The sequence below is a fragment of the Hypanus sabinus genome, chromosome 13 (assembly GCF_030144855.1).
Source record: "Hypanus sabinus isolate sHypSab1 chromosome 13, sHypSab1.hap1, whole genome shotgun sequence".
Classification (NCBI taxonomy): domain Eukaryota; kingdom Metazoa; phylum Chordata; class Chondrichthyes; order Myliobatiformes; family Dasyatidae; genus Hypanus; species Hypanus sabinus.
Window position 1 is genome coordinate 62,964,427 of NC_082718.1, and position 15,367 is coordinate 62,979,793.

A 15,367-nucleotide genomic window follows, 5' to 3' on the forward strand; every position below is an offset into this window, starting at 1 on the left:
TCCCTCCTAAGACAGCCTTCAGAGTATCCCATAGAATGGGAGGTGAAACCCCTCCATTATCATTGAATTCTAAGTAAAGACAATTTCTTTTTTAATTTGTTCCTTAAAATAGGGATCATTGAGTAGACTTGAATTTAGTTTCCAAATAGTATTCTTTGGTTGTAGGTCAAAACAAATATATAGGTGCATGGTCACTTGCATCTATTGTCCCAATTCCACAGGTTTCTTTATCTTTTCCAAATGTTACGAAATAGACTATTCTTGTGTATACAGATTGGTGGTCAGAATAATGAGTGTAATCACTTCTGTCGGGGAAAAGATCCCTCCATATATATCAATTAGACCAACATCCTCAAGAAGTGTATTAACTTTCTTATGTAAGGACTTTGTTTCATAAGTTTTTCTATTGGAAGAGTCTAACTTTGGTTGTAATTGTAAATTTAAGTCTCCCCCACATATCAAGAGACATTCTGTTTCCATTACCATAATATTAGTAATTTTCTGGAAGAAACTAATATCGCTTCCTGGGGGGTGCGTATATACGGTCAGCCCTCCTTATCCGCAGGTTCCGCAAGCGCAGATTCAACCAACTGTGGATCAGGAAAACCCGGAAGTTCTCTCTCCAGCACTCGTTATTTGAGCATGTACAGACTATTTTTTCTTGTCATTATTCCCTAAACAATACAGTATAACAACTATTTACATAGCACTTACATTGTATAGTTACTATAAGTAATCGAGAGATGATTTTAAAGTACAGGCAGTCCCCGGGTTAGGAACGAGTTCTGTTCCTGAGTCCGTCTTTAAGTCGGATTTGAAGTTGTAACAGGTCCATCCAGTATTATTTAGCATCAGTCAAACGTTTGTCTTTGTATATAGTATACATTTTACCTTTCAATGCATATAAAACACTTAAGAAATGCATGTATTCCAATAATTAAACCACTGCGTTGCTTAGTAATAATTGTAGCTTTCATCGGGCAGGGCCTTTCACATGCTCCATTAAAATTGTTCCAACCGTTGACTGACTGCAGTCTAACGCTTTTCCGATGATCAATGGCGTTTCACCTCTTTCCGATCGCTTTATTACTTCCATTTTACTTTCAGTCGTGATTGTGATTATTTTCATGAACAGAAACACTGCGGATTCAGAGCTGCGTCGGGTCCTAAAGACCACCACTCTGAGCCAGGTTAAATAAGGTCCGGGGTTCCGCTGGGTCCTAAAGACAACCTCAGTGTTCAGCTAAATAAGGGAATTGAGCATCCGTGCTTTTTGTTATCCGCAGGGGGTCCTGGAACCAATCCCCCGTGGATAAGGAGGGCCGACTATATTCAATAGAGTAACTGAATTTCCGTCTATATTCCTGCTTACCAGAATATATCTGCCTTCCTTATCTCCCATTTCGAATACTTTTTCAAAATTTAGCTTGTTTGAGATGAGAATAGCAACTCCTGTCCTATGTCCTGATTTATATGAGGAAAAAAACAAATTAGTAAAACCCATTCTCTTTAGTTTTTCATGCTCATTATCGCTTAAGTGAATTTCCTGTAAATGTACTGCATGGGCTTGTTCTTTCTTCATTTTTGATAGAATTTTACCGTGTTTGATTGGATTTAACAGCCCATTGACATTAAAAGAAATGAATTTTACTTTGTCCCTAGCCATGTGTATTTATCTGTCAGTATCTCATTGAAATTAGCAGAATAAAACTTAATCCATCTACTCCCTGAACAAGAAAGAACCAAGAAACACGAATAAAAAGAAAGGTAACAGAGATGTGATTCCAAGGCTGAGGTCTCTAGTAGATGACCCTGGGTTGAGCTAGAGAAAACGTCTAGCCATGGGGGATATCCTCTCCTACCTGTGAGTTGAGGGCCCCCACTGCAGTACCATAAAAGTAAGTGAAAAAATCTATGTCCATTACACAGAAAAGATTTCCCTGTTCATTCCTCCCATGTATATATTCTCATTTAAGTGGGGGAAAAGGAGTGAATGAATGACTAAAAAATAAAATAATTGAGTAATATAAAATCCACATTGTAATATGTATTTCTTGAGATAAGTATAGTACCGTCTATTTTTGCTTTTGTTTAGCTTATCAACACTTTTGAAATTAGTCGGTCCTTATAGCTCTTCTGGAGGAGCTGTCTTCTGAAAACTCACAATCTCTTCCTGATATTCTCCTCTCGCCCTCCTCCTGTCTTCTGCTTTCTTGATTCTCTCACTATTTCCCAAGCAGAGCAGGATAGCTGCTCAGCCAGGCTTTCCCTCGGTTTGATCACGCTGACGGGCAACCCTCTGGCCTTCATGACTGCGGTCGCTTCTCCCGCTGTCTGATACAGTTACATCCCATCTTCATAAAACACTCACAGTTTGGCAAGGTACAGAGTCTGGAAGCTAATCTTTCTTTGCTTTAATACTCGCTTCACTTCAGAATATTCCTTGCATTTCTGCAGGATCACTGGGGGGTAATCTTGATCAAAATATATCAATTTCCCTTTCAAAAATACCTTCTTCTTTCCCCAGGCCTTGCGCAGAATCTCTGCTTTGGTTTTGTATTGAAGGAATCTAATTACTATTGACCGTGGCTTATCTTCCCTGACTCCAGAAGGCCTCGGGACGAGCGCATGGTGTCCTCTCGCAATGTCAAGTGGCATGGTCGGGAGAAGCTCCAGTGTGTCCCTTAGCAAGCTTTCTACAAACTCCGCCATAGACAACCCCTCTGCTCCTTCGGGAACATTATATATCCTGATATTCTTCCGTCGTGACCTTCCTTCTTGGTCGAATAATTTATTTTCTTGTTGATTTAACACTTTTATCATCTTAGCATTCGTTCCACGTTTTGAATGCAATCTTCTACCTTTTCAATTTGTGTCTCTGCCATCGCTATTTTTTGATTAACGTTGGTTAGCTCTGATTTGATATCATTTAGTTGCTGTTTTATGTCATTCTGGAATTCCCGTATCTCTTTCAGAATTTTTATTAAATTTGCCGTTTTGTCTGAATGAGGCCCAGCGTCAGCCTTGCCACCTCACGCATGTGTAGGAGAGCCAGTTGCTGCACCCCTCTTGTCCACAGGCTCCGCAATGATGCTTTTTTTGTCTCCATTCCTTTTCCCCATTCTTGTCCCCATTACCAGTTCAGATATTTCAAGAAATCTTGTATTTGGCAAAATAAACGTTTTTCCGGAGGAGCTATTATTTTAGGCTGCCATTCTGGATGATGACATCACCAGAACCCATCATTCATTGTTCTAAGTCAGAGGAACAAGAAGTTGACATAACCCCCAACGTGCATGCACGAATGAGAATTGACTAGAAAGCATACACAGCCACCTCTTTCCTTAGCAGAATTTGAGATTTAATCCATTCTGAAGATCGTAAATCCTTCTTGTCGGATAGCTGTATGTTCACTGTTAACCAAGTCCCAAAGCAACTAACAATGGAAACTTGCCTCATCTGCCTCTGACACAGCAGCTTTGCCCTGAGATCGTCAGTGACTGCACATTTGCCAACAAGATACTAGGTAGAGGAGGGCTCATCCCTCTAGTCTTCAGCCTGGTTTGAAGTCCGCCTCTGCTGCCATGATTTCAGCCATGGAGTTGACTAAGGTACCGCGTCTGATTGCTCCACTGTAGTTCATGACTTCCACTCTGCATTTAACCATCGAATGTGAGATTTGAAAATCATTGATGTAATTTTGTAGTCAGTTGAGGAAATTTATGTGCTGTAGAAAATGGCACCCCCCCCCCCACCCTCTCCACCATTCTCATCCCCTTTTCCCTCTCTCACCTGATCTCCTTACCCGCCCATCACCTCCCTCTGGTGTTCCTCCCCCTTGTCTTTCTTCCCTGGCCTTCTGTTTTCTCCTATTAGCTTCCCCCTTCTCCGGCCCTGCATCTCTTTCACCAATCAACTTCACAGCTCTTCACCTCCCCTCCCAATTTCACCTAGTGTTTCTCCCTTGCCTTCCCCCACCACCTTTTAACTCAAACTCCTCATCTTTTTTTTCCAATCCTGCTGAAGAGTCTCAGCCTGAAACATCGACTGTACTGTTTTCCAGTGATGCTGCCTGACCTGTTGAGTTCCTCCAGCATTTTGTGTGTATTCCTCTAACCTTTCCTTAACTGTTTGTATCTGTTATTTAACAACAAGTTTTAATCTGTAGCCTATATTTGTTTATCCCAGTAAGATAAAAATGGTTCAAACATTATTTTGATGACATTCCTCTGTTGTGATGCCTTAATTATAATTAAACCTATCCTCTGAACTCCGAGACGGACAATGTGACTAACTATCTCTGTGCAATCCCATTAAGTGAACTTGGCATGGGATTGAGTGAGGACATTCTGTCTGAGGAGGAGGCTCAGGAACTTACTGATGGTTACAGTCTTGCATCATTAAAGGTATGGTGTGATGCACAATAAGATAAACAAGTGATTCTACATGTAACACAAGTTTTTATATATATATATCTCATTGGTTAATTTCTTTTTAAATACATGTAATCACAAGAATTAGGAATGGAACACTCTGCTGTCAGGGTGTGTTGGGGGTTGAGGCTAACATGGAACATATTTGCCTAAAGATGGGCTGAATTGCCATGTCTCATTCATTTTCTGTCAGATGTGTATGGATAAAGTTTTGTCAGTGTTTCACATAATGTATTAAATGGGACAATATGTTTATCATTATTTCAAACAGATTACATGGAGAAATGTACTTTATTCCCAATGTACTTGCATCTTGAAAGCAGTGGATAGTTTTTGAACTGGTAATTTTCAGTTGCACTAGGCTGCATAACCAACTGTGAGTGACTTCAGATAACGCTGGTTTCCATAATCTCCTGTATCAGTCAGTGCCTTGAGAGTGGTGGTGTATGACTGAACCTGATGAAGGGTCTTGGCCCGAAATGTAGACTGTTTACTCTTTTCCGTTGATGCTGCTTGGCTTGCTAAGTTCCTCCAGCAGTTTGTGTCTGTGATTATGTAGCTGCTGGACATGGATTTGTCACTGAGTTTTTCTGATACCATCACTGGAAGTAGCCAGATCAAGGTCAAGCAACCACCCACCGGAAGAGAGGTTCAATAGGCGAGACACATGTCCTCCCTCTTCTTACTGCCTTTATGGTTAAATTACAAAAAAGAAAAGTACAAAATAACATCTCACAGTGCTTAACACAAAACGGGAAGCAGTTGTTTATTCATTCACTAATTAACCCATTCCATGTGATAACATAATATGTGCAGCTGTTAATCTACAGGGATCTCTCATGGGGGAATTGACAATATTATTGTTTATATTACTATTGCTAATGAAATATTTTGAGTACATAATGGTTCAGAGCTTGTTTTTGGTCAGAAACTGAGTGCAGACGGGGAGGAAAAAACCTTCATTAGAGATTGATTATTCCCAATAGTGATAATTATGGGACCACATGCATTTAAATTATGTTTATGGTGTTGCATAAATGCCCAGGGTACAATAACTTGCATCTACAGACCCATAAATATCCACATTGATTTTGATCCATCTTTTACTGCTGGTTAAATTTGTTACCTTGTTTTAATGTTTCCTGTCTCCAGATACTGTTTCAGCTGTGGGTGGGCCAAAACTCAGAGTTCTTCAGACGTTTAGTTTTGCTATTGTCTCCTGTTAAAACTACGCACAAGGCTCGTGGATCTCCAGGGGATTTGGTGCATCAGATTGTAGCAGAATCAATACACAGTCTTTCTCATGTTGTTACAACTTGCGTTGAAGAACTGAAGCGGAGCTATGAATTACATAGATACTTGCAGCACCAATCTAATTTCAAAACCCCAAAGAGGACTAATCATGGATCGAGTGAGCTGAAGAATATATTTACAGTGGTTCGTAGTCTGCAGCTCCACCTTAAGGTGCTACTAAATGAGTAAGTTCATGCATCTAACTGAAAAGATTTGTCGTTTTAATATTAATGCCAGTTTAAAGAAGCAGTATTTTGCATTCTGTAATGATTCAATCTTAAAAAATCATGATTCAACCTTAATAAATCATGATTTGGATCATGTTTTATTTTTATACTAGCCTAGAACTCAATCAAAAGAAAACTCATTCATTAAAATGTATTATAAAAACATTGTTATAAGAGTTGCAAAAAGAGCTCTCACTGCAAATATTAATGTTCTGACCTGTTTCAATGTGCTTCCTGTTTGATACAGGGTTATTACTTTCGAAGATCATGTGGAAAATCTGTATGAATCCAGAGAGCAGCATGAAATAACTCCTGAAGTGTACCATGATCTGGATCAGAAACTTAAATTGATCAAGCCACACATGGAAGTGACCATGGACTGCTGGGACGAGGCAAGAAACCAGGTGGATAAACTAGTACATACTTCTAAGGGACAGAAAGGTAAGAAAATGTTTTCTTAAAAAATTGAAGAGTAATGCTGGCCAGTCATTTAAAAGAAAGCCTTGTTTTATACGGCTTCTTTGACAGTCTCAGATGTTCCTACCACATGAGACACTTCTGAAGAGTTGTTTGTATTGGTCTAAAGGACATAAATTCTAATTTGGGCAGAGGAAACTTCCAACAGCAGCATGATGATACTCTGTTTTGATATTGCTGGATGAGCGATAAATATTGATGAGGACAGTGGGGATTATTCCCAAGCTATTGAAATTATTAAATTGTGCACCTAAAAAAAGACAGCATTCTTTGGTTTAACTTCTCAGTAATGCTGTAGTCCCTCAGTCATGCATTGAAGTATGTGTGTGCAGGGTAACTCGGCAGAACTGCATTAGTGCTGCACTAGTTAAATCCCTCTCCATTTAGATAAATTTCCTCAGCTATCTTTCTTAACTATTTTTAAGTTGCCAACTCATTCCTCCTCTTTTTGCTCACTGTGCATTGCTTTCAGTCTGTGTGAGATTGTACTTTTTTTTGATAGACACATTATTGAAGGTTGTCACAAATAAAACTATGTGAGGTTTTTTATGTTTAAGAAAAACAGTAACAACTCATTTATTGCACTGCAAACATTGAACACAAAAAGCACAGTAACAGAACTTCACATAATATGTCATTTATTGAAGATAACATGTAAATTATAGAAGTTTGTGTCACAAAAGGCCATTTGATCCATATTTATGTCTCTTGAAAAAGAACAATTGAACCTACTGTAGTGTAATATAATTGGTGGAAATGTACATAGTTCACAACCACTGACGTTAGTTGAGTTTCACTTTAAGAGGCTGGTCATTTGTGATGACATATTAAGTAAAGTTCTGTTACTGCGCTTTTTGTGTAATCAATGAGTTTTTACTCTTTTGCTGAAACATAAAAAACCTCACATCCTTATTAAACATGCTGACCAACGCATTCACTTTGAAACTGCTGGAATGTCATTGTACAAGCTGAGACCCAATTCGCACTACAAGAAATCTCCACTGAAAACACCAAATATTTTTATATGTTAGTATCTTCCAGCAACTCCACAGCTGCGAGAGTGGGGAGTTCACTAGAACAGCCATCTGAACACAATAAATTCCGATCACTGAAAAGTCACTTTTTACAGACTTTGGGACTATCAGAGTCTGAGTGCGCCAAACAGTTGCTCTCCTTGCCAGACCTTGGCAATGCTAAGCTATTGGAGCTAATGGACCACATGCCGTCTCTTTTGGGAAATCACTGTCCTTGTTTTGTTTGTAAAGAACTTTTCTTGCAACAAATGCCAGATCAAATTTGCATAACCCTCACAAGAACACCCAAGAAGGACTGTAGGTAGCTTGCTAAAATGGCTGATGGTCTAGACTCAGCTGGGCAGCGGTACATTATTCCTCCTCTTTTCCCTATCTCATTCAGCCTGGTCAGCAAGGCCCCCAACATAACCATGCAAAACAGACTACTAACTAATGCTCCAGAGTAGACCCGCGTTTTTACCATGCCTGCTTTGGTATGATCGTTAGGAAGTGCCGACCACCTTTCAGCTGCAACAGTACTAGCATATCAGGCCATCAGAGGTCTGTGAACACCATAGGTTCCAGCTGCCCAGGATGTCTACTGTTCTTTACAGACACTCTTTCAGAGAAACGCTTCCTATGTGATGTGGTGCTCCTTTGAGTGCATTGCCAGCATTGCCTATTGATGAGAATGTAAAGAGTGACAAAACTTCGCTTGAGGCTGCCAATGGCAGTAGGATCCAGACTTACAGGACACGCTGGGTGAACTCTGCTTCAGTGGGCAGCGTTACACATGGGGCTTTGTCCTGGCAAAAGTGGCTAGACCTCTGGTTGGTGCAGATTTCCTGTATGCCCAAGGACTGTGAGTCAATCTTAAGAACTGCTGGCTTGTGGATGTCAAGGACTTTGGGTTGTTACCCTGCTTCCCCCAGTAACTTCCCCACAACAACTCAGTCAACTGCATACACCTCTGCATATGAGTTTACTTGACTGCTGGTTGAATTTCCAAACCTCACCAATCCAACATTCTCCACTACAGTTGCAAAACTTGGTTGAGCACCACATTTCCAAAACTGACCTGCCAGTCTATGCCTGCATGCGTAGACTAGACCCAGTAAAGCTGACAACCATGAAGGCAGAGTTTGCTAACATGGAAAGACGTGGTATTGTACGCCAGTCAAATAGCTTCTGGGCTTCACCCCTCCATATAGTCTCTAAGTCCAATGGTGGTTGCAGTACCTGAAGGGGGCTATGGACACCTTAATGAGGTTACCATCCCAAATCGTTACCTAGTCCTACACATCCAAGACTTCTCAACACGTTTAGCCGGAAAGTTAATTTTTTTCCAAAGTCAGTTTAGTTAGGTGCCTGTATGCTTGGAGGATATTCCTAAAGCAGCTGTGATAACCCCATTTGGCCTCTTTGAGTTTCTGCACATGCCGTTTGGGCTGAAAAATTCAGCACAGACTTCCTAATGGCTGATGGACTCTGTATTAAAAGACTTTGATTTTCTTTTTGTTTACCTGGATGACATACATGTCACCAGTGCATTCAAATCCAACATGTATCTCATCTCCACGTACTCTTCAAGTGCTTAAGCCAACACTGGTTGATTATTAACCCTGCTAAATGCCAATTTGAGTTGTCAACCATTGACTTTCTTGGCCATTGCATCAGCGCAGAAGGTCTAAAAGCTTTCCCATCAAAAGTAGTCACTATTATGGATTCCCACCACCCTGTGCTACTAAAACTACTGGAGTGGTGAATTTCATTCACCACTTCATTCTGTGAGCTGCTGACCTTATGCTCCCCCTGTATAGTGCTCTTAAAGACAATACCCCTAATCAAGTGCTTGACTGGTCAGTGGACATGATACGAAACAAGCTCTTTCTAATGCAGCCCTTCTGGCACAACTGCTCCCCAATGCACCATTACTACTGATGCTGTGGGTGCTGTTGGTCAGAGGCATGTGGCAGCCATTTACCTTCTTCGGCTGGTAACTGTCCCCCAAAAGGAAGTACAGCATGTTTGACTGTGAGTTTCGCAGTCTTTATCTGGCTGTCTTCCATTTTCACTTTCTTCTAGAGGGTGGCTATTTCACAGCATTCGTTGACCATAAACCCCTTGTACACACAGTGGCCAAAATATCAAATCCTTGGTCATCATGGCAGCAACTCCATCTGGCCTACATATCGGAGTTCATAATTGATATACAATATATAGGGGGGAAAGTAAATGACATAGCTGATTGCCTCTCACAGACAGCCATTGAGCTGTACACATTGACTATACCAGCATAACAGCCGACCAAGCTACAGATCCAGAGATCGTGGGCCTGCAGTTGGCTGACATTAAGTTCGGAGAAGCTGGAGTTTCTCTCCTGTACAATGTCTCAACATGTTGCCCTGATTCACATCAACATCCCCTTAGGCCCCCTTACAATGGCCTGTTCTGCATTTTGAAATGGAGAAAAAAGACTTTTATTATAGATAAGAGGGGTAAACCTGAATGTGTTTCAGTAGATTGCCTTAAACCAACCAACCAAGATTTGGAGGATTCCGTTACCATGCTCCTGCTGTCACAACATGATGTGACCATGTCAACACACCTCTGGATGAGCCATGGAACATAGGATGCAAGCCAGGTGATTCATTCGTCTCCACACAGGCTCATAATGTTGGGTTTAGTAAATTGTGGGGGACGAGGGTGCCTGTGTAGGGTAATGTAATTGGTGGAAATATACATAATTCACAACCACCGACGACTTTTAAGAGGCTGTTGGACATCATGATGTGTTGTTACTGCACTTTTGTGTTCCGTGCTTAGAGTACAATAAATGGCTCGCGTCATTTTATTTGCAAACACCTACACTGCACCTTGTATTATGGAACAACAGGTGCTCACTCAGATATGTTTTAATATTGAGGGCTTCTGCTTCAATAATACTCACAGACAGTGCATTTACGCACTGCTCTTCTTTATATTAAAGCTATTTCCTCACCCCTGTAATTGTTTGCATTACTTGAATGTGGTCTATAGTTATTTAAATCTCGAGTAGAGCTATTTCCCTTAGCAGAGACATGAAAAAGTTATACAGTACACATAAATCAACTCTCCCCTCCTCATTCCTAGCAAGCTGTTTGTAAGTCTCTCCAGGCCCTCACACCTTATCTGTAAAGTGACCAGAATAGTATGCAGTACTAAAGCTGTGGCCTTACCAGCTTTATTATGCACTTTTATGTCCTGTTCCTATTTTATTAAAGGCATATAATCCATATGACTTAACCAGCTTATCAACCACATTGTTACTTGATCGGTAGATGTGCATTCCAAAATCGTTGTATTCTTGTATAAACATGAATCTTGCAAACTTTACATCACATTTCCTTTATGCAAGTGTCTCTGCACGTGCTGAAAGAACAGAGGAAGTTAGTGTTCAGGAATAGGAACTTGCAGAGTTCCAGAGAATGTTACAGAGTAATTCATGTAATGAATCTGCCTGTTGAAGAGGTATGAATGTCGAAAGTGTGAAATTGTACATAATGGTTTGAAAGTCAGTTAAAAATTACAGTGCTGGATATGTGTGACTGCAGCATGTGCCAGTTGCCAGCTTCTCTGTTAACAAAAGAGCTCATGTCATGCCTTGTCAGCTACAGAAACAAATTTCCACACCAGTCAAGTGTAGCTCCAATTTATTTCTTACAATTGAAAAGCAATTTGGTTGTGAAGTTGGTAACTAATTTATAACAAATATAGGTAACTGAAAATTGATTGTTACAACCTTGCATGTTGAATTTCACCAAGATCTTGCATCAGTAGTATTACTACCCAGTCAGTCAGTCTCTTCCTTCCAACTGTAAAAATGGCTTTTATTTAAGACTAGCTTACAAGATCAGAAACCAGGATTTTCTTTTAAAGGCAAAGCACTTGTTCAGAAATATCTTGTTAAAATTATTCTGTCCTTACTGTAGTGATGTTTTCTCTGTAATCAGTCAGGTACAGTTGACCTGATGGTGTTTCCATGTTCACAAATGCAGTGACAGTTATGGCGTGCATAGTTTTCTACTCATTATTGCCTGTGAAAAGAATTTTTGGAGTCACTCCAATTGTTATTTACAGGAGTATGGTCCAGTTTGAGAAACCTAGTATATTAAGCCTTTGTTTCCCTTCACTGTCACAAAGAGTGGAAACAGTGAACACAGAACAGGACAGCACCGGACAAACTAGTCCGCCCATCTTAATTGCATTCTATACTAAATGTCCTCTTCGTGTTTATTGTCCACACCCCTCCATTCTCTTCAGGTTCAAGTATCTATCTAAAAGCCTCTTAAACTCATTCTACATTCGTCTACTATTAACTGTGGTAACTCATTCCAGGCACCTGCATTAAAAAAAATGTGTCCCTCACATCACCTTTAAACTTCCTCCAACTAACTTTAAAGATATGTCCTCTGGTATTAGACATTTCTACTTTGGAAAATCATTATGACTGTCTGTCCTATCTATGCCTCTTATAATTTAACAAACCACTATCAAGTTAACAAACCTCAGGCTCTGATGTTCTCAGAACAACCTAATTTTTTCCTTACAACCTCAGTGCTTCAATAAATCACCATATTATCTTTGACTCTACATTCCACCTAACAATCAATTTCTAGTAAGATATTTCACCTGAAAACTTAACCAATGAAACTTTACAAGACAATAAGGTCTTGAAGTTGTCCACAGACTAAACTTAATAGTTTATGCTGGTGATAGCTGCACTTTAAGGTGACTAGAATTGTGTGCTACTTAACCTAATACCTTTAGATCAGTATTAAAACAGTCACAATTCTGCAATGCCTCAATTCAGTGTCTTTTTACTGGTTTCCTTTTTGAAAGGAAAGTAGACACAATGAAAGAATAACTAATTAAAAGATCTTATAGAATCAAGGGATCTCAGAATTATTACAGCACAGTGGGGATTTGGTCCTTTTAAGCCTACACTGCTTTGTTGTCAATGCAGTTTTCAATTGTTTACTGTCTTGCTATTTATTTCTAACTTGGATCTTTATTCAATTCCCTTCCTCTCAGGCAGCAAATCCAAAATCCTCACTATTCACTGTGTTTTTGCCACTGTGCAAAGAGTTTGGTTAATTGCCTTAAACCACTTAGTTCTTGACCTTTCTATCAATGGAAAATGTTCCTTATTGTTCACTTTATTGAGATACTTGCTGATTTAGCACATTTCGATCAAATCACCCTCATCTATCTGATGAAAGATCGTCAGTCAGAGCAGTCCTGAGATTACCTGCTACCTTGGTCTGGAGTGCATGGCGAGTTAGTAAAAAGCAGCTAGGAGCTTGGGTCTGCTGTCTTATTGTCAGTGCCAAGCAGATGCCTGGTTATCAGGGAACAATCTGTTGGATAGCCAAGTTAGGGTAGGCCTGAACTCAGCAGAAGATTGGTCTAATAAATGTATCTCTCAATATGTCCTGCTTGACCTTAAGGGTATTTTTAATATTTTCTGTAATTCATTCCCTCACTTCTGGTACCATTCTGCTTGAGCCTTTGCTCTTTTCCTGAAGGGAAATGGTTAACCAAAATGGCGACCAAACTAGTGTTTCCTTGGTCCTGTAATCAATTACTCTGTTCTTAAACCATATGGTGCCATATGCTTTTTGTCTTTCGCTAGTTATCTCAACTTGTCCTTGTTCTTCAGAGATATGTCATTATGTGCACCCATGTTCCTTTGTCCTCTATGAACTGTAGGCTACTCTAGGCTACACTATCTTTCGTTGTATTTTCTACCGAAGCATGTCACCATTTGCCACATTTACAAGGTTTTTGCCATCTGTATTTTGAAATGGTGCCCTGTATACACAGATAAGTCATTAGTAGAAACAAGAAAACAAGTCATCTTGGTCTCACCTGAACGTCCTTTCCTCCAACCTGAAAAACAACCATTCACCAGAGTTCCTGTTTTCCTGACCCTAAACTAGCTTCATGTGCATGCTACACACACAAAATGCTGGTGGAAAGCAGCAGGCCAGGCAGAATCTATAGGAAGAGGTGCAGTCAACGTTTCGGGCAGAGACTCTTCGTCAGGACTAGCTGAAAGATAGTAAGAGATTTGAAAGTGGGTGGGGATGGGAAGATCCGAAATAATAGAAGACAGGAGGGGGAGGGATGAAGCTAAGAGCTGGAAAGGTGATTGGCAAAAGGGATACACAGCTGGAGAAGGGAAAGGATCATGGGATGGAGGCCTAGGGAGAAAGGGGGAGGGGAGCACCAGAGAGAGATGGAGAGCAGGCAAGGACTGATTGTGAGAGGGGCAGAGAGAGAAAAAAAGAAGGGGGGGAATGAATGAATAAATAAATAAATAAATAAATAAATAAATAAGGGATGGGTTAAGAAGGGGAGGAGGGGTATTAACGGAAGTTAGAGAAATCAGTGTTCATGCCATCAGGTTGGAGGCTACCCAGACAGAATATAAGGTGTTGTTCCTCCAACCTGAGTGTGGCTTCATCTTGACTGCAGAGGAGGCCATGGATATACGAATTAAAATGTGTGGCCACTGGGAGATCCTGCTTTCTCTGGCGGACAGAGCGTAGGTGTTCAGTGAACACTGGTCTCCCAGTCTGCGTCGGGTCTCACCAATGTGTAGAAGGCCACACCGGAAGCATCAGACGCAGTATACCACACCAGCTGACTCACAGGTGTGAAGTGTCGCCTCACCTGGAAGGACTGTCTGGGGCCTGTTGACGGGATCCCACTACCATCTTTCCCTCTCCCCCCCCCCCCCCCCTTTCTGCTTTCCACAGGGATCGCTCCCTACGCGACTCCCTTGTCCATTTGTCCCCCCCATCCCTTCCCACCGATCTCCCTTGTAAGCAGAACAAGTGCTACACCTTTCCTCCCTCACCACGATTCAGGGCCTTAGACACTCCTTCCAGGTGAGGCTTCCCTGTGAGTCAGCTGGTGTGGTATACTGTGTCCGGTGCTCCCAATGTGGTCTTTTATATATTGGTGAGACCCAACACAGACTGGGAGACTGTTTCGCTGAACACCTACGCTCTGTCCATTAGAGAAAGTAGGATCTCCCAGTGGCCACACATTTTAATTCCACATCCCATTCCCATACTGATATATCTATCCATGGCCTCCTCTACTGTCAAGATGAAGCCACACTCGGGTTAGAGGAACAACACCTTATATTCCGTCTGGGTAGCCTCCAACCTGATGGCATCAACATTGATTTATCTAACTTCCGTTAATGCCCTTCCTCCCCTTCTTACTCCATCCCTTCTTTATTATTCCCTCCTCCTTTTTTCTCTCTCTCTGCCCCTCTCACAATCAGTCCTTGCCTGCTCTCCATCTCCCTCTGGTTCTCCCCTTCCCCCTTTCTTTCTCCCTAAGGCCTCCCGTCCCATGATCCTTTCCCTTCTCCAGCTGTGTATCCCTTTTGCCAATCAACATTCCAGTTCTTAGCTTCATCCCTCCCCTCCTGTCTTCTATCATTTCGGATCTCCCCCTCCCACTTTAAAATCTCTTACTATCTTTTCTTTCAGTTAGTCCTGACCAAGGGTTTCGGCTTGACTGTACTTCTTCCTATAGATGCTGCCTGGCCTGCTGCGTTCCACCAGCATTTTGTGTGTGTTGCTTGAATTTCCAACATCTGCAGATTTCCTCGTGTTTGCATTCATGTGCTTGCTGTCTTTCACTCTATGGATTGCAACAGGATCCACTGTGTTAATCCACAGTTAATATGTGTGTAATTACTTTTATCTCTATTTATCCAGTTTAGCATTTTCCATGCCACTGAGATTAACCTTCAATGCATGAATTTAACCTTACATACAGTTTTGAACAGAGTAGTAAATCTTCAAGTCTCTGGTGCTCTGATATCATCCTGTGTTTGAGGAAGATTGGAAGGTTTTGGCCA

General features: G+C 41.0%; 1 protein-coding gene across 4 annotated transcripts in view; it reads left to right on the top strand.

Annotated features, from left to right (window-relative positions):
- Nucleotides 1-15,367, top strand: part of vezt (vezatin, adherens junctions transmembrane protein) — a 114,718-nt gene that overhangs the window by 74,012 nt on the left and 25,339 nt on the right. For all 4 annotated transcript variants that reach the window (XM_059987775.1, XM_059987777.1, XM_059987776.1 and 1 more), the window contains 3 exons: nt 4,259-4,406; nt 5,586-5,911; nt 6,201-6,394. In XM_059987775.1, coding sequence (XP_059843758.1) covers nt 4,259-4,406; nt 5,586-5,911; nt 6,201-6,394 — 668 coding nt within the window. The remainder of the gene's footprint in view (nt 1-4,258; nt 4,407-5,585; nt 5,912-6,200; nt 6,395-15,367) is intronic.